Below are 26,592 nucleotides of genomic sequence, written 5' to 3'. Positions count from 1 at the left end.
AAGTTTTATTACCACCTCAATTTCTGACAACGCTGCTGGTTGGCAGTACGGGTCATAAACCCACCCACCTCCTCCACGTTAATCGATCGGACATGGACCAAAACAAAAGTCAAAGTACAAGTCAAATACATTTTTATTTACATTGCACATGTATTTGTTGATAAATAAAGAAAATACGATTGAATAAGGCTGATAAAGTAAAATAATAAATAACAATACCTTTGTAAGGGCTAAGAATGAGCTTCATAACTTTGTAGAACCTTAATTTCTTTATATTTTGAAGCAGAAAAGGCACATTTATAATCCTTATAATGAACTTTTACTCATTAAAAGCACATGAATAAGTGTCTCTGTATGGTTTTTTTACGTACTTCCGCTTCAAAACAGGAAGTGCGTTCACTAGATTCTCAACTGAACCTTAACTGAAAGTCCTGTTATCTCAGGTTGAATCTCTCTGGGTGAAGCCTCAGTCTCCTTTGTGTTTGTGTGGTTGCACTCCTCACGTGTGTGTTTGTGTAGTTTCCCTCATCGTGTGTGTGTGTGTGTGTGTGTGTTTGTGTGTTTGTTTTCTCTGCCGCTGGTTTCCAAAGTGAAAGTTTGCAGCCGGAACTCGTCAGATCATCGAATCCGCTGCTCGGTGAGTTTCCTCCCACTTCCCGACATCATTTGTTAAATGGGGTGTCGCGTGTGTTATACCGTTGTGTACATGTTGCACGTTATTGTGTGTGTGTGTAATTATCTTGTGTTATTTTTTATTTGTCATTGTTTTGGATAATGGAGGATCGAGAGGCAGCGTCGGTTCCCATAACCCCCAAACACAACAGTTGCCTTCACTGTCACTGGTTCTTTCCAGATGTTTGTGTTTTTTTTTTTTCGACTCAGCATCCTTTTATGTTTATATATTTAAAATGTAAATATATCTTCTTTCTTATTGGGTTTTTTGTCTAGTGAGCAGTTTGATTTAGTATAGAGACACATCTAAAAGCACAACAAGTCTCCTTTTAGTCGCAATGGAGGCAGTAGAAATTTCCCACTGTGAAAATACAAGTAAATGGTGATGCTGTGTTTTTGTACATATCTTATAAAGCTGGTTTCTGGCCCTTAACTTCTTTCTCTGTCTAATTTCTTCCACAGGCTTAAGCCAAACATCTGGAAGAAGAAGGTTCAACGATGTGAAAATGCCCACCCTCTCATTTGAAGGACCCCAGTATGAATCCTGAGCTCGTAAAGACTTTCAGAGAGAAACTGGACAACCTCACAGTCTCAGGTAAAAGACATTACATGAAACCACATGTATATGAGAGTTTAATGATGACTGTTGTGTCTTTAGATTACCACGGCCTCCACAGTCCAGGTCTGACCTGTTATCTGAACACTGTGCTGCAGCTGCTTTTCATGACGGAAGACTTCCGGGCCTCGATCAAACGGTTTGTAATCTCACTTTTTAAGAGATGTTCTTGTAGTTTGGGACAAATCTGATAAAAATATATGATTCAGAGCAATTTCTCTGGGGACATCTGACCAGCAAGCTCCGTATCCTCTTTTAAATCCCTCTTGAAGACACATTTTTATACGTTTGCTCTCTTGGGACTCGGAGTCTGATCTTTGTAAAACTTTTTAACCCTTCATCACACAAAGTTTTAATCCTGGCTCTGATGTTACAGACTATTTTATTGATTTTAGAATAGTTTACTTTGCTATTTTTACAATGTTTTGTGATCTTCAATCTGCTTTTAATTGTTTCCTACTGTTTGCCTTCTATTCTTCTTTTTTTTTTTTTATCTTTGTAACAGTGTTTTGAAAGGTACTTTTGAAATAAAGTTTATCATTAGTATCTTAAAGCTCATTAATGAATAAAAACAGCGGATTGGAGATTCCAGGAAGTCACTGGTCCCAGGCATTCCTTAAAACTAGAAATAATTTGATCTCGGTCGAGATATGAAATCAGTGCAGTTCACATGAACTGCCTGTTAAATTAATCTGATTTACACATTTGATAAAGCTACATATTCTTCTCACTGTGCTTCAGGTGCTGCAGCAAAGACTCCACAACCATTGATGCACTGCTGAAAAAACTGTTTGATGACCTGGAGAGACGTTTGGCTCGAACACATTGTCTTACAAAAAAGCTGGGGATCGTAGACGGTAAGTTTAGACTGGAGGCGTTTCACTGCAGCTGTAGAAGCAGAATATAACAGAATATATCTTTTTGTTTTGTCCGCTCCCTCCAACACTTAGTGTACGAACAACGTGACGCTGCTGAGTACTTTGAGAAGATCCTGTGTCTGACCAGTCCGGAGGCGTCCAAGGTAGAGACACGTCCATATTTTTATTTAAAAGGGACAGTGTGCATGAATCAACACTCACATTCAAGATAATGAAATGAAATGTGCTGGGATAACTAAAAAAATCAAGAAATGATAAACAGCATTAATACATGAAACTAAGGGCAAAAAGAAACAGAGCACTGTCCAATCTTAAACAAATCATACGATAAGAGAAAGTTATCTCATATCCCCACTTATTTTAATCAGTTGTGTTTTGCGGAGGGATATAGGGGCAGTTTCCACTTCTTTGTTTTTGTTTGAAAAATGACTTAAATGTACTTTTGATATTTTATTCTATGGATTTACTATCATTATTCAATTCATTTTATTTCTTGAAAATGCTTTTGAAGCTCTTCATATTTATTTGAGTAAGATAAAAGCAGTAGAGTAAAGGTAAAATGGAAACAGTGACGTATAGCACAGACACACTAAATATACACATAAATACATACATAGTTAAGTACAGTATTAATTACACTTAACTATACTTTTTAGTGTATTATTCCTTGAACAGAATCCAACTGAACCTCTGCTGTATCTTTTGTGTGCAGATATTTAAGGGCGAGCTGAATCATAAAACCACATGTGGCGGGTGTAAGAAGAAGAGCGACTCCAGGGGCTTCTTCTGGATTCTGCCTCTCGCGATGGAAGATTCAAACCGTCAAACTTACAGCGTGGTACTGTGCCATGTTTTAACAAGAATGGGAGAAAGTGTATTTTTCGTATAAAGTGAGAAGAAGACAGGATGAATGAATATCAAACGTTTACAGGAGCGAGGGTTGACGGCGTTCTTCAGGAAAGACAAAGTCTGCGGGGAAAACAGGATGTACTGCACCGAGTGCGATAAGAAGCACGACGCAGACCTTGTGAGTCGATCATTGGATCTTTATTGGATAACGGGTGAGTTTGTGACTGTGTGTTGTTTATGCTGATGTTTTCACCGTGTGGACTTCAGGAATGTGAGATGACACAAAACCCAAAGATTCTCACGCTCCTGCTGAAGAGATTTACCTTCGACTACAAGTGCCGACACTACGTGAAGCTTCACTGCCAAGTGGATGTTCCCCAAACTTTGCACATGAAGGTATTTCTTTTAAATTAATATATATTTACCGTGTTGCAGAAAAGTGATTTTTAATTTAGCATTTCTTGAATCGGTTGTTTTATTTCCCGCTCTGCAGAACTGTAAATATGACCTCTACGCTTTAGTTAACCACCTTGGGAATCTCACAGGAGGTCATTACACTGCAGAGATCAGGTCTTTTGAAACTGGGGAGTGGTATTGCTTCAATGACAACATTGTTGACAGGGTGAGGAGGCTTTTTATTTTTATTTCCGGTCCAATTTACTGATAATAACATAAAGTTTAACAAATCCGCATTTGAGTGACTGTGATGTTTAAAATATATTCTACTTCTACAGGTCAAACCACTATTTGGGTCTGGAAACGGCTCAGTGAGGTAAATATTTCATTTTGACCAGAAATGAGCTTCAAATTCAGGGCTTGAATTCTCGCCAAAACAGGCCGTACATGTTTATCCCCCCTTGATGAGGCGGTTTAAAACTTACTGTGGAGATGGGTCTGTCCGGTCCATCACTTTGGTCCCGACTGTCCCCCGAGGATAAACTCTGTTCTTTGGTTATATCTCTCGACTGGAACTGAAACTGCAGAGTCCCACTCACTGAATTTAATCAAAACTGAATGGTGGATATTACCCATGAACCCCGGCTTCCTGAACCAGAAGTTCTGCTGCTGTAACAAATCCACCAAACGCTAAACGCTGGTTTTTAATGACTCCCAAGTCTTTTTAACTGATCTACACTTCAGCTTTACTCTTCAACTTGCTGGACCTGATTCTGACAATTGGAGCTGCGACTCTCAGTCGTTTCTCACAGGCGATCGCACCAACTCACCAAAGTGACATAGAGAAAAAACAGATGTTCAGCTCAGGTTTATGTGCCTTGCTCAAGGGAAATGAATTAGTGTTGTGGTAAGACTTTTTTCTTCTCAACCCAGGTCCGATTCAGCGTATCTTCTCATGTACAGGAAGGGTAAGCACATGCAACACATTTGCTTTTTAGTTAAAGTTTAAAATTAACGATTTAGTTTGGTATTGCATGTTTTAGATTTTTAACTTTCTGCGTTTTTTAGATGTCGAGGCTGAAAGACGACACGACGAGGCAGAGCGAGGAGATGCTCCCGATCCTCATCGCACACCGAGGGATGAAAGTGGCTGCGGAGGGGAAAACATGAAACACTTGAAGAACAGCTGCAGTGGCGACTCTCCTCGGGAACTGGAACAGCAGCCAAACCAGGGAGAAGCGTGTGGGAGACGACACAAAGACGCTGAGGTAGACGGAGAAAAGTCACATTTTTCAAAGTCGCAAAAAGATGGAGGTTGTGAGCCAAACAGACGTCATCTGAAAACAAACTCAGAGCCCATCACAGCACACTTTGTCGACAGTACGTCTGAACAAACCCATAGTTACCAGAACAAGAGACTACAGCGAGAGGATATTACCTGGGACAAGACTGGCAGCAGCCCCAGAGTCGAACCGTCAGAAAGTAAACATGTGAAAAATAAAAGGGAGGTAGCAGCAGAGATAAACATAGAAGGAAAAGATACTGTAAAGCCGTGTCAAGTTTCCCCCATTCACTGCAGTTCCTGCAGAGTGAATGAACCCGCTGCCTGTGGCTCCTCACCCCCCCTCAGGAGACATTCAGGCAACGTACAGAGAAACGAAGGTGAAGGCCGGAAACTGGAGGCCACGGAAACTGGGACGGCCGGAGCAAAGACGGCAAGTGAGAGGAAGAGAAAACGCATGAAAACAAACCAGGAGACAAGAAAACAAGAGCCGTGGAGGTGACTAGATAAACAAGGTTGATATTTGTATTTATAAGTTTGATTGGAAATTGATTTCAGACATTGACTCTGGAAAATTGGGTCCAGACTTTTCTCTGGTCTCTGCAACGGAGTATTCTGAGAAAAAAGTCATAATATTACAAGAATAAAGTTGTAAATTTACCAGAATATTGGCTTTATTCACAAAGTATTACAACTTTATTCTATAATGTTGCCCTAATACTCCATCGTAGGTCTTCATGTTGGTTAATCCTTTTTAACAAGGAGTTCGGTGAAACCTGAGTTTAAAACCAAGAATCAACATCCATGGCTTTGAACGGCCACAGGCAAAAGTCACATGGACAGGTTCAAAGTAGAGATGTTATCTCCGACAGTTGTTAAACACGTTCATACCAGGAAATAAAAGATGAAATTCTGAACGTTTGTCTTGTTCTTCTTTTGATCTTAAACTCAAATGTGCTCACTGTAAAATAAACAAGGGAGTTTACCTCGTCTATTTCAGCCGTTCTAAAAACTGCTGATTCACACTGAACAATGGCAACACCTCCTGTAAAACCTTTACTGCACGGAGCATGTTTACTTTTACTTTCAGTCTTGATGCTTTTACAAGAAATCATGTGGATGAAGAGGAGTGTCATAAACAAAATTAGGACGGGGAGTTTTAGGCCAAACAAAGCTGCTGGAGATTCAGGGGACTTCCAGTCGACATTTCAGTGACAACAACATTTAATGAGGTTTAAAACTGTACTCCTTTAACTTTTTTTTTTCTTTTTAAAAAAAAAATGTATACAGCTTCATCAGTTTCTATTTCTTCTCATCTTTTAACCTCTTTCTGACCTTTTTGGTTTTGTTGTTTTAAACAGTTCCTTCTGATATTTAATTGCTTTCTTTTAATTTTGAGCACCTTGAATCTTGTGTATGAAATTTGCTTTATGGACACAACTGTCTAAAGTGCAGCACAGGCACGTAGCTCCTCAGTGTTATCATTGGTTCACTGTTGTTTTTTATCATTGATCTTTATGATTCAGTTCACTGTAGCTATTAAATCAAGATTATGTTTATGGAAACTTTCACCAGTTTGCAGCTTCACTGTTTGTGAAATACTGTGCTGCTCTTTTGTATTTTATTATTCAGGTAATTTAGTCATACACTGCTTATTATATTGGGGAGAGACATTAAATAGGCATTCTGTGTTCAGGTGAAGGAACCTTTATTAAGTGATACAGTTGTTAATGATCAGTGAACAGAGATTAATTCAATGTGTAATGAACAACATTGTAGGAGAATACAGGAGATATCCGTAACTCTTTCAGTTTAAGTAAGTATAGGTCAAAACTCAGAGTGAAATCAAACAGGAAAAACACAAGAAGCACACGTCCTGCACAGTGAATGTGTGTGTTCCTGGACCCTGTTAGTTCTGGTGCCACACGGGTATGGAGGTCTGTCTTGGAGCCACGCCATCGCTGCAGGGGATGAAGTAGGAGCTCGTCTTCAGACACTCGCTGGTGAGCTTCAGACACACGAAGCAGAACTCCACCTGGCAGCGAGGACAGATGATGTTCTTGCAGCCGGTTCTGTCGTGCTCCACACGCTGACCGCAGGTGGGGCAGACCCGGATGGAGGGACACTTGTCCACGCCCTGCACCTGAGGGAGACTGGTGTCCCTGCAGTTCTTGAGGAGCTCCAGGTTGTGGTTGACGCAGCCGTCGTTGTCGCAGCGGTCAGAGCGCGGCATCGGGCCTTTCCACTGCTTCAGACACTGCCAGCAGAACGTGTGCTGATTCTCACCGTCTTCCAGGCAGACGGTGCACACCACGCTGAGGTTAGTCAGGTCCTCTCGCTCCACAAAGGTGTTGCAGCCAGGACACTGTTGGGAAGGAATCATTTGGAAATGTGGTTGTTTGAGGAGAAGATTAATACCAGTCTCATATTTGGGGGGTTCATGGAATTAAAGTTCAACTTCAGGACCACACCTCCACCACTGCTCTTCCTCTCATATTTATAAATCCTAATAATTTTCCTTCCTTGTGTCTCTTCTATCGTCTCTAATAGGGGCCCCTGGGGGTCCATCAGACTCGGAGGCCATGCTGCACCCTTCCCACAGCCATGGCCTATAGCTAAGGAGCAGTCTGGCACATTACCCCTCATGTATGGTCTAAGGCTTCTCATTGAGTTTTGACAATTCCTTTCGAGCTGTTGTACATAAATCAGTCTGTATCTTTTCAAAGGTAAAGACGACACTGGGACACTCACCTCTTTGATTTCACAGTATTCTACGGCAGCCAGGCGAGCCATCTTCTCTTCGAAGTATTCCATCTCGTCAGTGGTCAGCACTGCCAGCCTGCGCACCTCCTGATAGGACCACACCTTTTTACACTGCTGTAAGGTGTCTTCCTTCAAAGCGGGGCACTTAAATTTGTACTGGCCCTGAAATCAAAAGAAGAATACATCAACCAGTCAAAGACATAATGATCCTATATCAGATTGACATTACAAAAGGTCTTAAATTCATATTGTACATTTGTTAACACATGATTAACAAATTCAGAAATTATGGTTTTAGTTCTGGGTCCTAACTCTACTCACATGGAGTAGAAACCTGTGAAAGTGTGATGGTGGAAGGTACCTGATCCAGGAGGCTGCGACACCACCCGGTGAGGGACTCCGGGGTGACCGCATGACCGCAAGACATCTCTGCTCGGAGACCCTTGTCCCCTTCTTCTGGGGCTTCAGGACAACAACAACAACAACAACAACAAGAGCATGTTATTTTCTATTCATGTTTTTATCTTTAGTGTCTTTTTAGTGTGTCCTTCTAAATCCTATGTCAAGTGTCTTTGACCTTCTTTTAAAAGTGCTAAACACATAACATGTATTATTATTAATCATATGATTCATAGACCAGAAACAGTTGTTGATATTGTTTAGATGTAATTGTGTTATTAATGATAGCAGCGCCAGTAATACAAATAATAATAATAGTTACATGAACACAGTGCATCTCCTTTGTTTAACTAAATGAGAGTAATAAACAGGAATCCTGCACTGAAATGGTCAATAATTAAAGTCTTATTTCTTACGCATCGGATCCAGGTCATCAGGCCGGTTGACGAATTTCAGGGTCGTGTCTCTGGGATCGAATCGCTTCTCTTCCTGGTTGTTTGTGGTCATTCTGAACTCAGCTCCTCTTCTCCGGTCGGAACGGTGGAGACTGGAGGCTGCAGCTGCTCCCGAGTGCAAAAAACACTCTTATCTCAAACTTTCTGTTTCAGCTACTAAGAGCTCCGGGGGAACGGGTGTTGTCTCAGGTGAAAGTGAAAGCACCGTACCCGTCCCCGCCCACTGTTTAATCCAAACAACAACCCCTCCATTAGAGGGTTAGAGGCAGAGCAGAGGGAAAGAGTGCAGGCGAGCGGTTCACCGAGAAATCTGCAAGAATGGGCAAAATCTACCAGGTCGTGGTTCACGGTCTCAGGGGCGAGAAGATGACCGTCGACTTGTGCAACACGGAGGAGCAGATGAAGAGCATGACGGTTCTGCAGCTGAAGGAGAAGATTGCAGAGAAACTTCCTCAGAGCGGAGGTAAACGCACAAAGTGACGTTTAAATAAGAGTCGCTTTATGTTCTTATACAAACTGAACGTAGCCTGGGAAATGTTCCTACTGTTTGTCTGTCGGCAGATTTTCATGAAGCATGTTATTAAAGCAGGAGCGTTCTAAGGGATTTTGGGTCCCTCTAGGCAAAGAGGGACCTGGGGGGTTTACTGTTAAACTGTGTCCACCATTACTGTTTCTCATACCCAACAACCAGCTATAAATGTAATGCTAATAACTAATACCTACTTTAAGCTTTAAAAAAAAGTAATATATGTCTTACAGTTTGACTTACTGTGTGTGTGTGTGTGTGTGTGTGTGTGTGTGTGTGTGTGTGTGCAGGAGAGGAGGCTCTACGGCTGATATTCACAGACAAGATGCTGGACGGAGACTTCACGCTGCTCTCTGATTATGGAATCCAGCACATGTCCGTGATCCAGATGGCGTTGAAGGTTCCTGGAGGACTGACGGCCTGACAGAGACCACGTCCCCCTATACCACCGCTGTGCTGCTTCACGAAGCTACTTCCTGTTTACAAATGTCGAACCTTTATTCCAATAAACCTTTTAGCGATGTTCCCAAGTTGCCTTGAAATATGTTTGAAAAGTTGCTGTTGCACAAAATAAAACCCGTGTTCCCTCTAAAGTCTCGTCTTTGATCAGTGTGTGGTTATTAGGAGGTTAAAGTGAAGCCTCAAGACTCTTTAACAGGGCATCAAATACTGGTAAAAAAGTAATATTTTTTAACAATAACTTTACTACATCTAAAAGGAACAGGTAGTTTGGCTGAAGGCTCTAACATGGATCCCTGCAAAGCCTCTATCGACCTCCAACAACAAAACAGGGAATAATAATTATTCTATTGCACAAAATCAGTTCCTAAGGGATTTAATTTATTTTTAGATGAATAACGTAACAATAACAAACAGTCTACATATGAGAGTAAATAAACATGTGTATGGGTTAACTGTATGTGTACATGTATGATCCACAGATGAGACATCACTGTGAACAAGTGTCACGGTTATTTTTATAATTCCTTCTCGTTGCCCATTAAAATATCGAATCTAAAAATGATCAACTTTGTAACATAGTCTATTAATTTATAGATTCTTGAATTTATTTGTGAATAAATGCATTAATGCATGTGTTTTTCTCAATTTCTTATGAATTAATGAAATGATTTATTACCATTTCCTTGTCACTTGTGCTCCTCCGTGGAACTCAGTGTGTCACTTTACAGGATCATTTCATTCCCCCACCCTATGCTGCGTTCAGGTTCTGCATGGAACGAATCCAAGGTGTGTCTCAGACAAAATAGCTTTCAGTTCATGGACTATTTTTAGAGCTTTTTTTATTGAAACCTAATATTCAGTTTCCTTGTAGGAAACTTGTGAGACTTGTTTCTCGTAAGAGGTGTCTGCTTATTGAAGCGATTATTCAGAGACACGCAGCAGCAGGATCCCAGCCAGTGTGTCACTCACAAGTGAAAGTGAAAGAACAACTGGGTTTAGAACAGTTGATGGTCAAACAGAGGAGAGGGTGTGTGAATGTTACAGCTCGTTGTATTTGTGTTGATTGGAAACACAGTTGTTGTTTTTTAACAGTAGATAAACTGTGGTGACTGATAAAGGATCATGATGAGCTGCCTTTACACTGGTCTACCTAACACTCCAGGTAAGATACACTTCCTGTTATCTGCAGCAATGGTTTGAGACGTTCCTGTACTTTACATGCGTTTGATCAAACTCTCCTCCCAGCAGCTGATATAAAGTATCATGGCTTGGTCAACCAAGGGGCCACATGTTACCTGAACAGTGTGCTGCAGGTGCTGTTCATGACCAAGGACTTCAGAGAGGCTGTGGAAAGGTGTGTTACAAAGTCCAACTCACAGTATGATCATTTTAAATAAGTGCACCTTTGACTCTGGGTCTGATTCCTGTTCAGGTGCGCCCATCATAACCCTGAGTGTATTGATCATCAACTCAGAGACGTGTTTGTTGAGTTACTGGAACGACCATCATACACCTATAAAATCACAAACAAGCTGGGCATCCACACAGGTACGTGGAACCTCATGTTGCCTTAATAGAGGCTTGACGTTGAAGGATCAAACTGTTTTGATTGGTGCTGTGTTTAAAGATGGACGACATGTCTCCACCTCCTCCCACTAGCCACAAAACACCGCCATCTTGTGCTGATGATGTCATTTAGAGCCAATGTTTGTGGCGTAGTGATCCAACCTGTTTTTATATCATCAAATAGCTCATTTAAACCAAACTTACAGGACAAATCAACACATGACCATACATCAATGAGAAAAATGTATTTGACATGCACTTTGACGATTTAGTTTGGTCCAGCTATTTGTACCATCATGCATTGCGCTCCTGCTTAGTGTAAAGTGAACATTTGACATTTATAATGGGATTTTCCACTGGTCGACACTGTTGTTGCTGTACGTCATTGCATTAGTCTCATATTCTTTTGAATTGTTGTAATTGTGTCTTTTCTTTGCTTTTGTTGTTTTCTATGTCTGTCTTATTATCATATTGTCAATCATAGTGAGTTTGGGTTAGTGAATGACTGAATGTGAGACACAACCTATCTATGTATCTTAAAATAACATCATGTGATTCAGACCTGCGTCCCGCACATAGAAGTATTAACATAGAGTCATTTAAGACCCACTGAGACAAACCTGTCATCAGTGTTTTCTGTCCAAACACTGATTTCCTCTCCTCCCTGTTCAGTGTACGAGCAGCGCGACGCTGCCGAGTACTTTGAGAAGATTCTAACTCTGACCAGTTCTGACGCATCACAGGTAAACACGCCGTCACTGCTGAAGATGAACACGTGAGTGACATGTTTCATGTAAAGTAACACTTGTTTTTTCTGTGTTTTCAGATCTTCCACGGAGAGTCGACGCATAAGATCACATGTTCCCACTGTCGCAAAGAGAATAACACAGATGGGAGATTTTGGCATCTTCCTCTTGAACTGGTGGATTCCCACAGTGACGTCTACAGTGTGGTGAGAACCTGACAGCAGGTTTCCCTCAGACTGAATGTGCTTTTGACAATTTGATTGCCGTGTAAATCACCAGGTAGGATAAGGAGAAAGCGTCACGAGGTTCGGAAACAGAGCGTTTCAATACAGACTTGATGAGATTTGAACGTAACTTAAATACCAATAGAGCTGATTTATTGTATTGCCAAAAATATCAGCCTATATTTGCCATATCGGCATTTATGTTTACCAAAATGAAAACTTTATTTTACAGAATAAACCATGCAGAAATGATTCATGTTTATATTTTACGTTTGAAAAGAAAGATTCTAAGTTCTTTTTATTTGGTTGTATTTGTTTTTTCTTCTTATGAATTGTTATTTATAATAAACTGTACGATATTAAGCCTCAATACATTTCAATCCAGAAAGGTTTAAACTAACTGACGTTTTTTTTAAATACAAAAATCTGCCGATATATCAGAACAGATATATCTTATGAACATTCAGGTCCATGACGGTTTCATGTGTTTGATTAGGTGGATGGCATCGATGAATATTTCCGAACATCACATTTCAGCGGAGAAAACCAGATGTACTGTGATCGCTGTGAGAGTAAATCTGATGCTACTATGGTGAGTAATGACAAACCCTGTTTCTGATTCATGTGCACCAAGGGGAACTATAACAACATGACAACACGTGTTTCATACAGAGATGTGTAATGAAGCATCATCCAGAGGTTTTGACGCTGATGCTGAAGAGGTTTGACTTTGACTACCATTACATGTCGTATGTCAAAAACAACCGGGTCGTGGTTGTTCCCTCCTCCCTACAAATCCCAGAGGTACAGTCTGTATTTTATTTTGTAGTATTTTATCACAACACATGCATTTTTCTACTGCTCACCCTGTTCTTTCCCCCTGGTGATCAGAATCAGTGGTATGAGCTGTATGCGTGCGTGGAGCACTTCGGTGATCTTAGAGGTGGACATTACACAGCAACGATAAAGTCCCAGGATGATGAGAAGTGGTACAGCTTCGATGATGCCAGCGTCACGTTGGTAAGAAACATTAACTTCTGTTTTATTCCATTTCCTGATTCATTGTGTAATGTTTGATTATTCTTGTCATCAACAGCTTGATTACCCGTCGTTCCAAAAGGACAACATCGAGAGGTTAGATTTAGATTTATTTTCAACCCTCTGTACATTTTTGGGGTTACCAGTTACCAGTTCTGGGTGGTATAGTCCAGGTGGCCTCACAAATGCTTTTGGCCTCTTGAGCAGGATATTTCAAATCTGCCTCCAGGGAACTTCACTCCATTTTTTAATCAGTTGTCACTTCGACAAAAAAATGAACTGATGAGATTCTGGTGTTCGGGGTTAAAGGGTCACGGAGACCTCATGTGATTCTGGAAAAAAATGCATTGTTTTGCTTGTTTTACTGTGTTTGAAAATGGCCTTTATTTCTTTTCATGTCCTCCCCCCCACTATAGATCCCAGAGTGTTTATCTCCTCTTTTACAGGAAAAAGAAACGTAAGACAGTTGTTTTTTGTTTCATTATGCTCGTGCATCAGGATGTTTGGCACTTTGCTTGAATTCATTCGAATCCTGCTTTCTGGTCCATGTTGCAGATATTCATACTCAAGAAATCAGTGAGGTGTTCACCAATGGAGGTTTACCTCTGCCTGCTGCCGGAGACGATGGAGACGAGTGTCCAGATGTTGAGCAGATGAGAGAGGGTGAGGAGGTTGAGGAGAGTGAGGAGACGGCAGAAGTTAGCAATGGCACGACAGAGTCCGTCTCCTTCGACAGAAACAAAGGAACCGGAATTAAAGAGAACGTCAGTGTTGGGTCTGCAGGAGTCCATCCCATTTGTAATGTGGAGGATCAGGACAATGGAGCTGGTGTCAGGCAGAGGAAACCACTCAACGATCAGGAGTGTAATGAGGAAAGCAGTCACACGTGTCGTTATCTTCCAGATGAAAAACAAGAGGAGGATGAGGGGGAAATGATGAAGGATGATGAGGAGGAGGAGAGAGGAAAGGCAGAAGCTGAGGATCAGGCAGAAAAGAGAAGAAGACTGATGTCTGAAGAGGCTCAGCTTGAAGAAAGAGCTGAGGATCAGACCTGCGTCGATGCAGAAATAGATGATGTTAGACAAGGGAGAGCAGATATTTATCAGGATTTGAAACCAGAGGTCAGTGACAGGGATGCAACACGTGATCGTCTTATTGAAAAAGACGAGGTGAGAGAAGTAGAGATGGACAGGGATGGAGGTAGTGAAGAGTTCGAAGAACCCAAATACCTGGACAGTCATGCAGAGAGCCAGGACAACGAAGAGTCACACGATGTTAGACAGACGCTTAATGAAGATCAGGGAGATGAACAGGAGGATTTAGACCTTCATCTTGTTAGTTCGGACAAAAAGGAAGACGAGGAGGAGATGGAAGTTGACGATAGCGAAGGAAAGACGGGAGCTAATAAACTGACCTCAGAGCCAGAAAACTTGACAAAATGCCCCCTCCGTGGCAATGTAATTGTCTGTGATCAGAGCCCTCCACTTGTCATTGTGGACAAAAAGGCAGCTGATGAGAAGACAGGAACAGATGATAAAGAGGACAAGGGAGGAAAGACCAGGAGATTAGAGCTCTTGACAAAAAATGATGTCTACCTTCAAGGGTGTGAGGACACGGGAGGAGTTGGTGCTGGTGAGCAGGGAGGCAGCAGGAGGTTGTTTGAACGAAGTGAGAAACAGAAAGATGAGAGGAGGGATGAAAAAGGAGACAAGGAGCAAAAAAGAGGAAATGACGAGGCCGCACAAGGATCCACAACCAAGCCTGACTGTAGTGAGGGTGTGGAAGATCAGGATGAGGGAGGGTTAGTTGACGGCGGACAGAACGGACCAGAGGAGACGATCGGTGTCCATGAAGATGTGGGTGCAGAGGAACAAGCTAAAGAGCCCTCTCAATCAGGAATGGAAGAGCTGAGGGAGAACCAAGGAGGTGAAGGTGTTGAAAAGATGGAGAATACTCAGCCAAAAGAAAGAGCTGGATGTAAGGACGCTACAGTGGAGGGTGGAGGTGGGTCGGATAAGACAATACTATACGGGGCGATAATTGATGAGGAGGTCATAGAAACATCTTGTGGCGTTCAAGTACGTATCGAGAGGACACCGATAAGAATAGAAACAGGAAAAGAAGCAAAAAAGATAAAGATACACTATAACTAATGTGAACCAGACTTCAGAGTGGGATTAGAGATAATAATGCTGCTCGTCATTGTCATGATGCACAAGGTGTTCCTCTAGTTGTCAGTAATCAGGCAGTAACATTAGTGTAAATCTGCTTATTTCATTGGCCCGTAACAGAAAGCATCAAGTAGCAGAAGTCACTGACGTCACTTTTGACTTCAATGGAAAAGTTATGGTTTACACACTCAAGCAATATGTCGATTCTGACCTTTTTTAGAGACAAATAAATAAATGACGCTGAATGTAAACGTATGATGTTGTTTCAGAGAACAGATTGTGGAGGGAAATTCAAATGTAAAACTTTGTTGAGATATTTTTATTGCTCGTTGTCTAATTTTCTATGTTACTGTTTTCACTAACGATCGTAAATAAAACTTTCAGTAAGTTTAGAGTTTATTATCTTTGAAACTAATGGATTTTGTTGTTGTTTACCTCATGTCACTGGAAGGGTTTAAATTAAAATAATTAAATTTGTATATAATAATAATGATAAGGACATAAATAACAATGATAATAAAGGATCGTGGATAAAAAATAGTTGCATATTGTTTTATTGTGTTGCCTTGCTCTCAATTCTATTTCCATACCCTTAAAATACAATGTTTTCTTCTGGAGTGTCATAACTGATGAATCTCACAGTGGAGTCATTATCTCTGATCATGTTTTTATATTGTGTTTTCCAAATTCCTGTAAATTTGGCTTAGCTTTTCATTTCTGTTGCAAACACTTACAAAATATATATATGAATATATATTAATACATGATCCACAAACAGAAATGTACAATATCACCGTAAAATATAATCTTGTTTCCTCCTGTTGTACAACTGCGTCATGTAGACTGTGTCAAAAAAATAGATTCAGCTGCTTAAGAAGCTTCATGGCAGCTCGGGGTGTTTTATATGATCAGTGGCCTAAAGGGCGTTTCGTTCATAACACTCAAGCTTCTTGTAAGTCATGTGATCCTGAACACAGCATTCCAGCATAAGTGAAAGAGAAAGTGTTCTGAGATGGATGCCGGAGACAGAGAGTCGATAGTAAACAGAGGCAGGGTTGTGTGAATCTTACAGCTGAAGGTAGGCTCATTGTTTTTATTTATTAGTGATTGATTTGTTGTTTTGAACAGAAGATTGTTAAACTGCAGCTCCCTGTGCATCACTGTGGATGTGACTGAGAAAGGGTCATGATGAGCTCGTTGCACAGAAATCAACAATCTGCAGGTAAGATACACTTCCTGTTATCTGCAGCCATGTTGTGAGACGTTCCTGTACTTTACATGCATTTGATCAAACTCTCCTCCCAGCAGCTGATATAAAGTATCATGGCTTGTCCAACCGAGGGGCCACATGTTACCTGAACAGTGTGCTGCAGGTGCTGTTCATGACCAAGGACTTCAGAGAGGCTGTAGAAAGGTGTGTTACAAAGTCCAACTCACAGTATGATCATTTTAAATAAGTGCACCTTTGACTCTGGGTCTGATTCCTGTTCAGGTGCACCCATCATAACCCTGATTGTATTGATCATCAACTCAGAGACGTGTTTGATGAGTTACTGGAACGACCATCAAACACCTATAAAATCACAAAGAAGCTGGGCATCCACACAGGTACGTGGAACCTCATGTTGCCTTGGAACCAAACCGACATTTGAATCAGTTCTCACTAAGCTAACATGGAGTTCTATGTTGAAATCCAACCCTTTGATATTCCTCATTTCCTCTCCTCCCTGTTCAGTGTACGAGCAGCGCGACGCTGCCGAGTACTTTGAGAAGATTCTAACTCTGACCAGTTCTGACGCATCACAGGTAAACACGCCGTCACTGCTGAAGATGAACACGTGAGTGACATGTCAAGTAATATGTGTGTTTTTTTGTGTGTTTTCAGATCTTCCACGGAGAGTTGACGCATAAGATCACATGTTCCCACTGTCGCGAAGAGAATAACACAGATGGGAGATTTTGGCATCTTCCTCTTGAACTGGTGGATTCCCACAGTGAAGTCTTCAGAGTGGTGAGAACCTGACAGCCTGAATAGCACATGTTAAATCATTATATATAAATAAATCATATATCCCATTGGCTTCAAGTAAGTAGTGTCTCATCCTTCTGGAGTCCACAGAGAAATGTCCCTGCACTGCCCTCTCCTGGATTTGTTGAAAAACTTCCAACCTGCTTTGTCACCTTTAGCCATCTCGCCATCAATAAGTTTCAAGGGACTTCTCACAAAATTCTCGTTCTCGGCCCCCCCGTCTCTAGTCCCTAATATCAGCATAGGCCCCTAAAAAGTTGTTCTGGCTCAAAGTCTTTAAAAACATTGGGTCCAAAAGTCTAAGACGATTTCATGTGTTTTATTAGGTGGATGGCATCGATGAATATTTCCGAACCTCACGTTTAAGCGGAGAAAACCAGATGTACTGTGATCACTGTGAGACCAAATCTGATGCTACTATCGTGAGTTATGACAAACCATGTTTCTGATTTGCTAATGGCAGCATAAAGACTTTATAAAGGGAATTAAAAAAACATGACAACACGTGTTTCATACAGACATGTGCAATGAAGCATCATCCAGATGTGCTGACGTTGCTGCTGAAGAGGTTTGACTTTGACTACCGTTACATGTCGTATGTCAAAAACAACCGGGTCGTGGTTGTTCCCTCCTCCCTACAAATCCCAGAGGTACAGTCTGTATTTTATTTTGTAGTATTTTATCACAACACATTCATTTTTCCACTGCTCACCCTGTTCTTTCCCCCTGGTGATCAGAATCAGTGGTATGAGCTGTATGCGTGCGTGGAGCACTCCGGTGATCTTAGAGGTGGACATTACACAGCAAAGATAAAGTCCCAGGATGATGAGAAGTGGTACAGCTTCGATGATGCCAGCGTCACGTTGGTAAGAGTGATCACTTTGACTTTTATTCATCTGCGTATTTATTTTCCATCTAATTTGTAGTTATTCTTTCCATCAACAGCTGATTAACCAGCCGTTCCAGACTGGCAATACTGAGAAGTAGGTTTTCATTCGTCTTTTCTTTCCCATCAGACGTTTTGCTGAACATGAAAATGACTTTATCTTTTCTCATTCATCCCTTCAGATCCCAGAGTTCTCATCTTCTTTTTTACAAGAAAAAGAAAAGTGAGATATTTCTATTATTCTTACTTTCATGTGGCGTGGATTTCTGCTTTAAATGTGTTTGTTAATTGTTTTATTTTAAACCTATTTTCCAGCTGCATACTCCAATGGATTGTGTCAGCCTGCAAACAGAGGCCATGTTCCTGATCGTAAGGGTTGTAACAAGAATAGACAGGACTTGGGGGATCAAAAAGAGGCCAGAAAACATGAGATAGATAAGAGGACGATGATGAAGGTTGAGGAGGAGGAGGGAGGAAAGGAGGCAGAAGCGTATGCCAGTGCAGAGAAGAGAGGACTGTTCTCAGTAGGAACCCAACTTGTGAAAAGAGAAGATGATCCGAAGTGTGAGCGTGGAAAACAGAAACCTGTTTGGAACAAACCACAGAAGGGTTTCATTCCCAACAGATCAGAGCCTGAACACAAGCAGGAGAAAGAGGCCAGAAACAGGTCTCGTGATCATCCTCAAGTTTGTGTGGAGGAACTTAGAGATAAGGAAAGAATTGATAAAAAAGAAAAGAGAAAATTCTTTAAAAGGGATGCAAAAGACCTAAAACATGAAGGATTGGACAAAGTGGATGATGATGAGGGAGGTAAACAGGGAAAAGGTTACGCTGGTCAGAACAAAAAGAGAAAGGATGAGAGGATGGAAAAAGACAACAAAGGACCTGCTGGTGATAGAAAACGTGACATGTGGGGGTCTAAACTGGGAAGGATCCGCAGGTGGCACGAAAGAAAAAAGGAGAGGAGGAATGTGAAGAGAGACGAGAAACGGAGGAGAGGAGGTGATGAAGCTGCACAAAGGAAAAGAAGATCCTCAGCCAAGGGTCGCTTTGCAGAAGGTTCAGAGGATGAGAGAAGATTAGGTGATGGACCAGAGGAGAAACAAGAGAGAAACAGAGAGAACCAGGGAGACAGCAGTGCTGGAAATGAGGAGTGGGATAGGAAAAGCCAAAGAGGCAGTGAGGCGAAGAACAGAGAGAAAACCCCACAGGACACCTCAAAGTATAGAGAGAGTATCGAAAGACAATCTGACCCAAGACCGAATGAAAGGGTGACTTTGACGAAGGGCCTGAGCGGGATAAACCTGAACAAGTCGCCCTCTCCAGAGCCACAGCAACGCACGGCTGGAAACACACAGGAGGAGAGTGAGACAGACGCCGCTCCTCAATCGAGAGGAGATCATGCAAAGAAACAAAATGACACACGGTTGCCTGGCTGTTTCGCTTTTTTTTCCCAGAATCCAGTGTCGGAATAAGATAAAGTACACACGTTGTCCAAGATAACATGATTTTACACGACTGCATGTCAAAGTGGTGATTATACATTATCTCAATAGACACTACAGTATAATCAACACTGTAATGCTGCATATTTTGTGTTGTTGGAGGTCTTTAATTTGTTCTGTGTGGTTCCGTCTATTTAACAGATCATCTTTGATGGTTTTTGGTTGTGTAAAATGCATCACTTCAATTCCTGTTCAAGTAAATGGTTTCAATGAGAGACAGGGTTGTAGTTTTATATTAAAGTGCTGAATTATTGTTTCACTTTGTAATAGAAAATGACACAAATAGAAGTTAATTCACTATAAGGAAAACAAGATCACATTCATGATCATCACACACTTTTTTCTATTTGTTGTGTTGTCTGTCTCTGCTGCTTCGTTTCCTTGTTAGTTTGATTTTATATCTACAATATTCAGATTTTAAAAATGACCAGACCGGATTGTTAAAAGATTATAGATGAACTGATGCAACAAAAATGTGACGTGTGATTTTTTTATTTTCATTTCACTGTTAAAGTATACGGTTTTATTAGTTTTAGTTTTATTTATTGTCACTTGAGAGATTCTGGTGACTAATAAAATACTTTTGCTTAATATTTAAAAATATATTTGAATAAATATTCATAAAATGTGTTAATATTGTGAGCTATTTTATTGAGTGCTTGGATCTTCTTCTTCTTCTTCTTCTTCTTCTTCTTCTTCTTCTTCTTCTTCTTCTTCTTCTTATTTCAATAAAGAAAAACTGGAAGTTTTGGAGCCCTAGGCCGTTCACACAGGAAGCGCAAAATCGAAAGTATGTGATGCATATTTAATCATTTATATAAAATATAACATCACTTATATCGTTTAAAATCGATATGAAACCCTGGTGTGGTCTCAGGTGAAAGTGAAAGCACCGTCCCTGTCCCCACCCATTGGAGGGTTAGAGGCAGAGCAGAGGGAAAGAGTGCAGGCGAGCGGTTCACCGAGAAATCAGCAAGAATGGGCACAAACTACCAGGTCGTGGTTCACGGTCTCAGGGGCGAGAAGTTGACCGTCGACTTGTGCAACACGGAGGAGCAGATGAAGAGCATGACGGTTCTGCAGCTGAAGGAGAAGATTGAGGAGAAACTTCCCCAGAGCGGAGGTAAACGCACAAAGTGACGTTTAAAAAAGAGTCGCTTTATGTTCTTATATGAGGGAACTGAACGTAGCCTGGGAAATGTTCCTACTGTTTGTCTGTCGGCAGATTTTCATGAAGCGTGTTATTTAAGTGTAACGGTGTAAATAATTCACTTGTGTTTATTGTTAAACTCCTGTTCAACTTGGGACTGCAACCATAGTTTTACCGTATGGGTTTTATTTTTGAAAACCCATACGGTAAAACTTCGTGTTGTATCAAGTGTGGCGCACTTTGTCACAGTAGCAAACGCTGTCGCTGTGGTTTTGCAGAATAAACCAGCCCAACTGCTCGATACAATCAGATAGCAGCAGAGCAATATAGAGAACGTCACATAAGCAGGAGCGTTCTAAGGGATTTGGGGTCCGAAGGCAAAAAGGGACCTGGGGGGGTTTACTGTTAAACTGTGTCCACCATTACTGTTTCTCATACCCAACCACCAGCTGAGTTTCACTTGAGGTATAAATGTAATGCTAATAACTAATACCTACTTTAAGCTTTAAAAAAGTAATATATGTCTTTCAGTTTGACTTACTGTGTGTGTGTGTGTGTGTGTGTGTGTGTGTGTGTGTGTGTGTGTGTGTGTGTGTGTGCGCGTGTGTGTGTGTGTGTGCAGGATGGGGGTCTCTGTGCCTGATCTTCACTGACAAGATGCTGGACGGTGACGATACGCTGCTCTCTGAATATGGAATCCAGCACATGTCCGTGATCCAGATGGCAGTGAAGAATCGTGGAGGGGGGGGTCTGCAAGAGACAACGCTCCCCCAAAACCCCGCTGTGCTGCTTCACGAAGCTACTTCCTGTGTACAACTGTAGAACCTTTATTCCAATAAACCTTTTAGCGATGTTCCCAAGTTGCCTTGAAATATGTTTGAAAAGTTGCTGTTGCACAAAATAAAACCCGTGTTCCCTCTAAAGTCTCGTCTTTGATCAGTGTGTGGTTATTAGGAGGTTAAAGTGAAGCCTCAAGACTCTTTAACAGGGCATCACATACTGGTAAAAAAGTAATATTTTTTAACAATAACTTTATTTTAGTACATCTAAAAGGAACAGGTAGTTTGGCTGAAGGCTCTAACATGGATCCCTGCAAAGCCTCTATCGACCTCCAACAACAAAACAGGGAATAATAATTATTCTATTGCACAAAATCAGTTCCTATGGGATTTAATTTATTTTTAGATGAATACATTAACAATAATTCTCATTTCAATTAATAAAAAAACTGGAAGTAAAAAACAAAACACTCACCATGCGAGACGCGTGTTGCCAAGAACTGGCTCCACTCGCTTCCCGTAGCGCGTCATCCGCCTTCTTCCCTGTCAAACATGGCCGCCATCAGGAGCGGGGTGACACCGGGCTGCCTGGCCAGAAGTTTCCTGAGACAAACTGGAAAACCGAGCCGCGGCAGTCGACCCGTCCCGGACGCGTGGAGCCACGTAGGTTTTCTTTACTGTTCCGCGTCTGCGTCTCGGTTCCTGCGTCTGGAATAACGACGTAAACAGTGGCTTCCAGCGGCTAACCAGCTAGCCGGGTTAGCGTGCTCCATGCTAGGTAGCTGAGCGTGCACGTCTCCTGTGACTTTGACAGCAGCAGCAGCCTAACACAACAGTAACACAACAGTAACACAACTGTTACTTCACTGAGGGTTTGAGCCAGAACAACGTGGGGGGTTTGATAGATGTATTTAAACATGCTAACGATCACTAGGAGATAAGTACATTAATGTGTTGATGCTTCATTTATTATGGTTTCAAGTCACTGGAGCTGTGGCTCTGCTACAAGCTAAGCGGTGGTATGATGGTCAGGGGGGGGGGGGGGGGGGGGGGGGTTCACACCTCACCTAGATGCACCTATGTAGTATTTATAGAGTTTATATACATATAGGAGTCAATAGCCACCCAGTTGCTGAGTCTGGTGTAAATGACCTAAATCCCACTAGAGGTCGCTGTGTCTGAAGGTGAACTTCAACCTGCTCCACACCTTTTAAGATAAGATGATGGTGATGATTATTCAGATAAATTACAACACAACACAGATTAAAATACATGCAAAAGCCCAAACGAGAAAAAAAATATATACATTTTAATCTCCTACATAAAGACAGCAATAGCATTTGATAATAATAATAATTACATTTTCGGAGTCACTGTGCTGACAAGTAAATGTGTACGTATGATTTCTTAGGGCAGATGTGCTGACTCCTGCATCTTCATAAATTAGTGTTGTGCATATATAAAGAAAACTATGAAATTTGTACAAGATGTAGTGTCAGTCCGTAACTTTCCCTTCTCTGGGCCTACAAATCCCAATTTCAACCTTTTTTTTTTTTCCGCGTCTGATTAGCTTGGTATCAGATATGTGACACAGTAACAACCTCAGTATTTTTCATCAGGTTGTAGTTTTATTGTGTGAAGTGTCGACCCAACTGACTCTGACCCTCGGGCTCCCACACAGCGGTTGCTCCAGAGGTCCCATGTGCACACAGTGATCGAGTGTCGTGGTGCGACCACCAGGACCCTGCTGGGCTGCAGACAACGTGGGAAGTTCCTCTGGGTGAACGCCGTGACAGTCAGACACAACAGCTCACAGGTGATTGGGTCGTACACGAGCTGCTGTAGTCCAGGCAACATTGTTACTATACTGATACTCAATGTGCATTCGAATATTTCCAGATCCCACCTGAGGATGGATCAGTGGCAGCTCCAGTGGTGGAAGCTCCGTACAGTTCTCCAATCCTGGAGTCCACCCCTGTCTCTCTGTCCGCTGACCCCACCCCCATCTTCGGACAGCCAATCACTGAACAGGTGGAGACCACATCTGGAATTATATCATCTGTCTCAGACCTGAACACTTTAAAGTTAATTATGTTATTTGGTCTTCATTAATATTTTCAGATTCCAATTGAATCCCTTTCCATGGCTGTACCAATAGCAGAGAGCGCCATTTCTCCTCCCGTCTTGGATTTGTCCCTTGAGCTCGTGTCCACTGACCCCACCCCTGTTTTAACGCAGCCATTCCTCGAGCACATGGCTGATTCTGCACCCACCGCAGTGGAGGTCCTGCAAGCTGCGACGGCAGATTCCACCTTAGCAGAGCTGGGACTGGCTGCTCACACACCTGTGGGACTGATCCAGAACCTTTTAGAGTTCATGCACTTGGATTTGGGTTTGCCCTGGTGGGGGGCCATCGTTGTAGGTAAGCACGGCGCTCAACAAAAAGGTTTCAGTCAACATATCATGAATCTGACATTCTGGGGAAATAGTCAAGGTAGATTGTATCTGACAGTGACAGCATCTTAATATCCTGCACTCTTTTTCCTTCTCTTCCTCCTCTTTCTGCGTCTATGAATCTCGTACAGGAACAGTTCTGGCTCGTATGGCTGTGTTCCCAGTCATCGTGAAGGGCCAGAGAGAGGCGGCCAAGCTGAATAACGTAATGCCTGAAATGACAAAACTCACTACCAGGATGTCGGAGGCCAAACAGAGTGGAAACAAATTTGAATGTAAACTTAAATTCTTCTCTTGCTTCGTGTGTTTGTGTGTGTGTCCCCAATCTGATCAAGTTGTAATGCCGTTTGTTTTTATGCTGCAGTTGCCAAAGCCTACACAGACCTGAACGTGTTCCAGAAGACACATGATGTGAATCCTCTGCGTGGCTTCCTGGTTCCCCTGGTGCAGGTCAGTTTGTCTCTTTGATTGTCTCCACCAGGGAGGAGGTTTTTATCCCTGTCGGTTTGTAGAATAATCCCTGGATCTTAATGGAAATATCGGACATATTTAGGGAACTGATTTCTACTCTAGTGTGTTTGGTGCAGAATTCAAAGGGATAAATGTGATATTTTGTTGGCAGTGGGTTATTGTGAAGTGCTTGATACCAATCTAAAAATATTTTGTTTTTGAATGATATCTTCAGATTTTCACGCTTTTAAAAAAGGTTTTTCAAGTCTATTGATGATCAAGACAAATCACTCCTCCGTCTGTTCCCTCAGGCACCAATCTTCGTCTCGTTCTTCATCGCACTGAGGAAGATGGCTTATCTGCCGGTGCCCAGCATGCAGACAGGAGGTCTGCTCTGGTTCCCAGACCTGACGGCAGCAGATCCTTTTTATATTCTACCTTTAGTCGTTACTGGAACCATGTTCTTCATCCTGGAGGTGAGGCTACACAAACGGACACGGTAACAGTTAAACACCATGAACCCGCTTAATTTGCATTAGTTGTTGTTATGATCATTGTATAAACTTAATGATGTAAATGGGCTTTTCCTTTATCATAAATGTGTTGTTTTCTCTCTTTCAGTTAGGAGCAGAGTCTGGTGTTGACAACCCCAATCTGAGAGCCATGAAGACTGTGTTCAGGATCATGCCTTTCGTCATCCTCCCTCTCACTATCAACTTCCCCACGGTCAGTCTGTCGTTCACTCACTCACTCATATCTGTTCCATTCACATTATAACAAAAAGCCACTTTCTAACAGTAAAAGTCTTCTTTTCTCGACTTCAGGCGGTGTTCACATACTGGCTGACCTCTAACTGCTTCTCCCTGGGTCAAGTGGCTCTGCTCAGACACCCACTGGTCAGAGATAAACTGAGGATCCCAGAGAAGATCAAACACCCAGAGTCCGCTCTGCCCCAAACTGAAGGATTCTTCTCAACCATGAAGAAGGGTGGGTGTTACAGACATGCAGACAACTGATGTGTTGGGTTTTGACAGTAATGTTAAACCAGAAAGGCATCCATTGTTTGATTTATTTGAAACACTGATGATTTCTTTCTGTATATATTGTGACTCTGTGCGGGCTTCCAGGCTGGAAGAATGCTCAGCTGGCTCAGCAGCTGCAAGAGAGGGAGAGGAGGATCAAAAATCACCTGGACCTTGCTGCTAAAGGTCAGAAACACCAGCTAGTTTGAGCAGCTTTATATCCTCGTTTAGATTGTTTTTGTTTTCCTCTTTCTCAAATGTGAATATTTTTCTTACATGGTCTGAAATTAAGTGTTAAATGAAGTATATTGCACTTTTTGTTGCCTTTTTATAGAACAGACAATGAATTAGTTATTTGAGAAGCTGAAATCTTGATTATTTCACGTCAGGTAAACATGTTTTATATTCCATCTTAAGTATGTTTTAATTTATTATTGGACAATTGGGACTTTTCATGTTTTCACGTGTGTAAAGTCATCGAGGGCTCACTCTTGGGAACAGAGACCGAACAATGACACTCCACCAGGGTTTATAAAATGTACCTACACATCATGATGGCCAGATGGAGCTGTTAGCATTGTTATTCCTCTTCACTCTTTCACTTCCATGTGCATTGAAAGCACAGACTGTATTTACTGATAGACAGTTCCCCAAAAGTGAAGCCCAAGTGTCCCGATTGCCCCCTGGTGGCCGTCTCCTCCGTGTCAGTGGATGGACATTGTCTAAAAAGTCAAAGTTCACATTAAATAACTTTTTCTCAAAGATGGTTTCTGTGATTTTACGTAGTTTTTTTCACTCGGATGTTTGTTCATGTTTCCTGTAAGTTTGGTTTTAATTAGTAACTTGATGTTTGATTGACTGACTCCTGATTGGTGAAGCACAGCAGAGCATAGACACGTATTTCCTTCAGTTTATCATCCAAGTCTTTCTGTCCATTTTCTTAACAGGTCCACTGAGGCAGACTTTTACCCACAATCCTGTGCAGCAGACGCCTCCCATGGCTGCAGCATCAGCGAAGGACAAGCAAGCTAACGACAAAGACAGACCATGGAAGGACACTATTGGATAAATCTGACTTCCTCGTAGCTTTAAAGTTTTAAATCTACGACAAACACATTGTAAATATTTATGGATTGAATTGGGACAGGTTGAGACAGTGTATGTATTATGCTAATTAAAATGTCAAATCTGCCTTGAAACAACCACTGTGGTGTGAACGTCGTCTTTATATTCAAGAATATACACACGCGAGGAATTAAAGAAATGAGTCAGTT

The 26,592-nt window shown here is 41.7% G+C and overlaps 6 protein-coding genes and 1 long non-coding RNA gene across 11 annotated transcripts; 6 read left to right on the top strand and 1 right to left on the bottom strand.

Annotated features, from left to right (window-relative positions):
* Positions 1-369: 369 nt before the first annotated feature.
* Positions 370-5,495, top strand: LOC117779388 (ubiquitin carboxyl-terminal hydrolase 47-like). Of its 2 annotated transcripts, XM_034615553.1 has the most exons (12): positions 370-637; positions 1,135-1,267; positions 1,331-1,427; positions 2,030-2,145; positions 2,239-2,309; positions 2,879-3,004; positions 3,098-3,193; positions 3,283-3,411; positions 3,509-3,637; positions 3,750-3,787; positions 4,345-4,379; positions 4,480-5,495. In XM_034615553.1, the coding sequence occupies exons 2-12, from the start codon at positions 1,210-1,212 to the stop codon at positions 5,193-5,195; spliced, it is 1,611 nt and encodes a 536-aa protein (XP_034471444.1). In that variant the 5' UTR covers positions 370-637; positions 1,135-1,209; the 3' UTR covers positions 5,196-5,495. The 2 variants fall into 2 exon arrangements, with proteins under 2 accessions (XP_034471444.1, XP_034471443.1); XM_034615552.1 differs by having other exon boundaries at positions 414-637; positions 1,135-1,427.
* A 799-nt stretch (positions 5,496-6,294) lies between these two features.
* On the top strand, positions 6,295-6,530 carry LOC117779407. The gene is made up of 2 exons (XR_004617001.1): positions 6,295-6,416; positions 6,483-6,530. It is a non-coding gene; the product is annotated as an uncharacterized LOC117779407 (long non-coding RNA).
* si:ch211-212k18.15 (probable E3 ubiquitin-protein ligase ARI5) lies at positions 6,385-8,505 on the bottom strand. The gene is made up of 4 exons (XM_034615566.1): positions 8,272-8,505; positions 7,818-7,918; positions 7,445-7,618; positions 6,385-7,058 (listed from the first exon to the last, which is right to left on the bottom strand). Exons 1-4 carry the CDS (start codon positions 8,360-8,362, stop codon positions 6,603-6,605), a joined length of 822 nt encoding a protein of 273 aa, XP_034471457.1. The 5' UTR covers positions 8,363-8,505; the 3' UTR covers positions 6,385-6,602.
* On the top strand, positions 8,506-9,360 carry zgc:194655 (uncharacterized protein LOC794380 homolog). Its single transcript, XM_034615577.1, has 2 exons — positions 8,506-8,773; positions 9,127-9,360. Exons 1-2 carry the CDS (start codon positions 8,629-8,631, stop codon positions 9,258-9,260), a joined length of 279 nt encoding a protein of 92 aa, XP_034471468.1. The 5' UTR covers positions 8,506-8,628; the 3' UTR covers positions 9,261-9,360.
* A 912-nt stretch (positions 9,361-10,272) lies between these two features.
* Positions 10,273-15,177, top strand: LOC117752168 (probable ubiquitin carboxyl-terminal hydrolase creB). Its single transcript, XM_034569359.1, has 12 exons — positions 10,273-10,460; positions 10,544-10,652; positions 10,731-10,846; positions 11,537-11,607; positions 11,691-11,816; positions 12,331-12,426; positions 12,507-12,638; positions 12,726-12,854; positions 12,931-12,968; positions 13,289-13,329; positions 13,428-14,876; positions 15,164-15,177. Exons 1-12 carry the CDS (start codon positions 10,421-10,423, stop codon positions 15,175-15,177), a joined length of 2,361 nt encoding a protein of 786 aa, XP_034425250.1. The 5' UTR covers positions 10,273-10,420.
* An 879-nt stretch (positions 15,178-16,056) lies between these two features.
* Positions 16,057-19,787, top strand: LOC117779385 (ubiquitin carboxyl-terminal hydrolase 13-like). 3 transcript variants are annotated; one of them, XM_034615550.1, is made up of 12 exons: positions 16,057-16,118; positions 16,206-16,265; positions 16,352-16,457; positions 16,536-16,651; positions 16,779-16,849; positions 16,929-17,054; positions 17,399-17,494; positions 17,591-17,722; positions 17,810-17,938; positions 18,018-18,055; positions 18,141-18,181; positions 18,274-19,787. In XM_034615550.1, exons 2-12 carry the CDS (start codon positions 16,229-16,231, stop codon positions 19,431-19,433), a joined length of 2,052 nt encoding a protein of 683 aa, XP_034471441.1. In that variant the 5' UTR covers positions 16,057-16,118; positions 16,206-16,228; the 3' UTR covers positions 19,434-19,787. The 3 variants fall into 3 exon arrangements, with proteins under 3 accessions (XP_034471441.1, XP_034471439.1, XP_034471440.1); XM_034615548.1 differs by having other exon boundaries at positions 16,063-16,118; positions 16,349-16,457; XM_034615549.1 differs by lacking the exon at positions 16,057-16,118 and having other exon boundaries at positions 16,149-16,265.
* A 2,103-nt stretch (positions 19,788-21,890) lies between these two features.
* oxa1l (OXA1L mitochondrial inner membrane protein) lies at positions 21,891-26,521 on the top strand. Of its 2 annotated transcripts, none has more exons than XM_034615556.1 (11): positions 21,891-22,055; positions 23,074-23,208; positions 23,292-23,423; positions 23,631-23,814; positions 23,978-24,121; positions 24,211-24,296; positions 24,608-24,772; positions 24,918-25,022; positions 25,121-25,283; positions 25,424-25,504; positions 26,266-26,521. In XM_034615556.1, exons 1-11 carry the CDS (start codon positions 21,945-21,947, stop codon positions 26,385-26,387), a joined length of 1,428 nt encoding a protein of 475 aa, XP_034471447.1. In that variant the 5' UTR covers positions 21,891-21,944; the 3' UTR covers positions 26,388-26,521. The 2 variants fall into 2 exon arrangements, with proteins under 2 accessions (XP_034471447.1, XP_034471445.1); XM_034615554.1 differs by having other exon boundaries at positions 21,899-22,055; positions 23,514-23,814.
* The last annotated feature ends 71 nt before the right edge of the window (positions 26,522-26,592 follow it).

Source organism: Hippoglossus hippoglossus, chromosome 18 (genome assembly GCF_009819705.1).
Source record: "Hippoglossus hippoglossus isolate fHipHip1 chromosome 18, fHipHip1.pri, whole genome shotgun sequence".
In the NCBI taxonomy this organism is placed as follows: Eukaryota; Metazoa; Chordata; class Actinopteri; order Pleuronectiformes; family Pleuronectidae; genus Hippoglossus; species Hippoglossus hippoglossus.
Note: the sequence above shows the minus strand (reverse complement) of the source record. Positions and strands in the feature narration are given on the sequence as shown.

Excerpts from the sequence above, each read along its gene's own strand:
- LOC117779388 (XM_034615552.1), top strand. The coding sequence starts at position 1,210 with ATGAATCCTGAGCTCGTAAAGACTTTCAGAGAGAAACTGGACAACCTC. Across the intron at positions 1,428-2,029 it reads TTCCGGGCCTCGATCAAACG|GTGCTGCAGCAAAGACTCCA; the intron begins GTTTGTAATCTC and ends ACTGTGCTTCAG. Across the intron at positions 4,380-4,479 it reads TCTTCTCATGTACAGGAAGG|ATGTCGAGGCTGAAAGACGA; the intron begins GTAAGCACATGC and ends TGCGTTTTTTAG.
- si:ch211-212k18.15 (XM_034615566.1), bottom strand. The coding sequence starts at position 8,362 with ATGACCACAAACAACCAGGAAGAGAAGCGATTCGATCCCAGAGACACG. Across the intron at positions 7,619-7,817 it reads GTCGCAGCCTCCTGGATCAG|GGCCAGTACAAATTTAAGTG; the intron begins GTACCTTCCACC and ends TTTTGATTTCAG. Across the intron at positions 7,059-7,444 it reads AATACTGTGAAATCAAAGAG|TGTCCTGGCTGCAACACCTT; the intron begins GTGAGTGTCCCA and ends CCTTCCCAACAG.
- zgc:194655 (XM_034615577.1), top strand. The coding sequence starts at position 8,629 with ATGGGCAAAATCTACCAGGTCGTGGTTCACGGTCTCAGGGGCGAGAAG. Across the intron at positions 8,774-9,126 it reads GAAACTTCCTCAGAGCGGAG|GAGAGGAGGCTCTACGGCTG; the intron begins GTAAACGCACAA and ends GTGTGTGTGCAG.
- LOC117752168 (XM_034569359.1), top strand. The coding sequence starts at position 10,421 with ATGATGAGCTGCCTTTACACTGGTCTACCTAACACTCCAG. Across the intron at positions 10,461-10,543 it reads TGGTCTACCTAACACTCCAG|CAGCTGATATAAAGTATCAT; the intron begins GTAAGATACACT and ends CTCTCCTCCCAG. Across the intron at positions 10,653-10,730 it reads TTCAGAGAGGCTGTGGAAAG|GTGCGCCCATCATAACCCTG; the intron begins GTGTGTTACAAA and ends ATTCCTGTTCAG.
- LOC117779385 (XM_034615548.1), top strand. The coding sequence starts at position 16,229 with ATGATGAGCTCGTTGCACAGAAATCAACAATCTGCAG. Across the intron at positions 16,458-16,535 it reads TTCAGAGAGGCTGTAGAAAG|GTGCACCCATCATAACCCTG; the intron begins GTGTGTTACAAA and ends ATTCCTGTTCAG. Across the intron at positions 17,939-18,017 it reads ATGATGCCAGCGTCACGTTG|CTGATTAACCAGCCGTTCCA; the intron begins GTAAGAGTGATC and ends TTCCATCAACAG.
- oxa1l (XM_034615554.1), top strand. The coding sequence starts at position 21,945 with ATGGCCGCCATCAGGAGCGGGGTGACACCGGGCTGCCTGGCCAGAAGT. Across the intron at positions 22,056-23,073 it reads TCCCGGACGCGTGGAGCCAC|CGGTTGCTCCAGAGGTCCCA; the intron begins GTAGGTTTTCTT and ends GCTCCCACACAG. Across the intron at positions 25,505-26,265 it reads CCTGGACCTTGCTGCTAAAG|GTCCACTGAGGCAGACTTTT; the intron begins GTCAGAAACACC and ends TTTTCTTAACAG.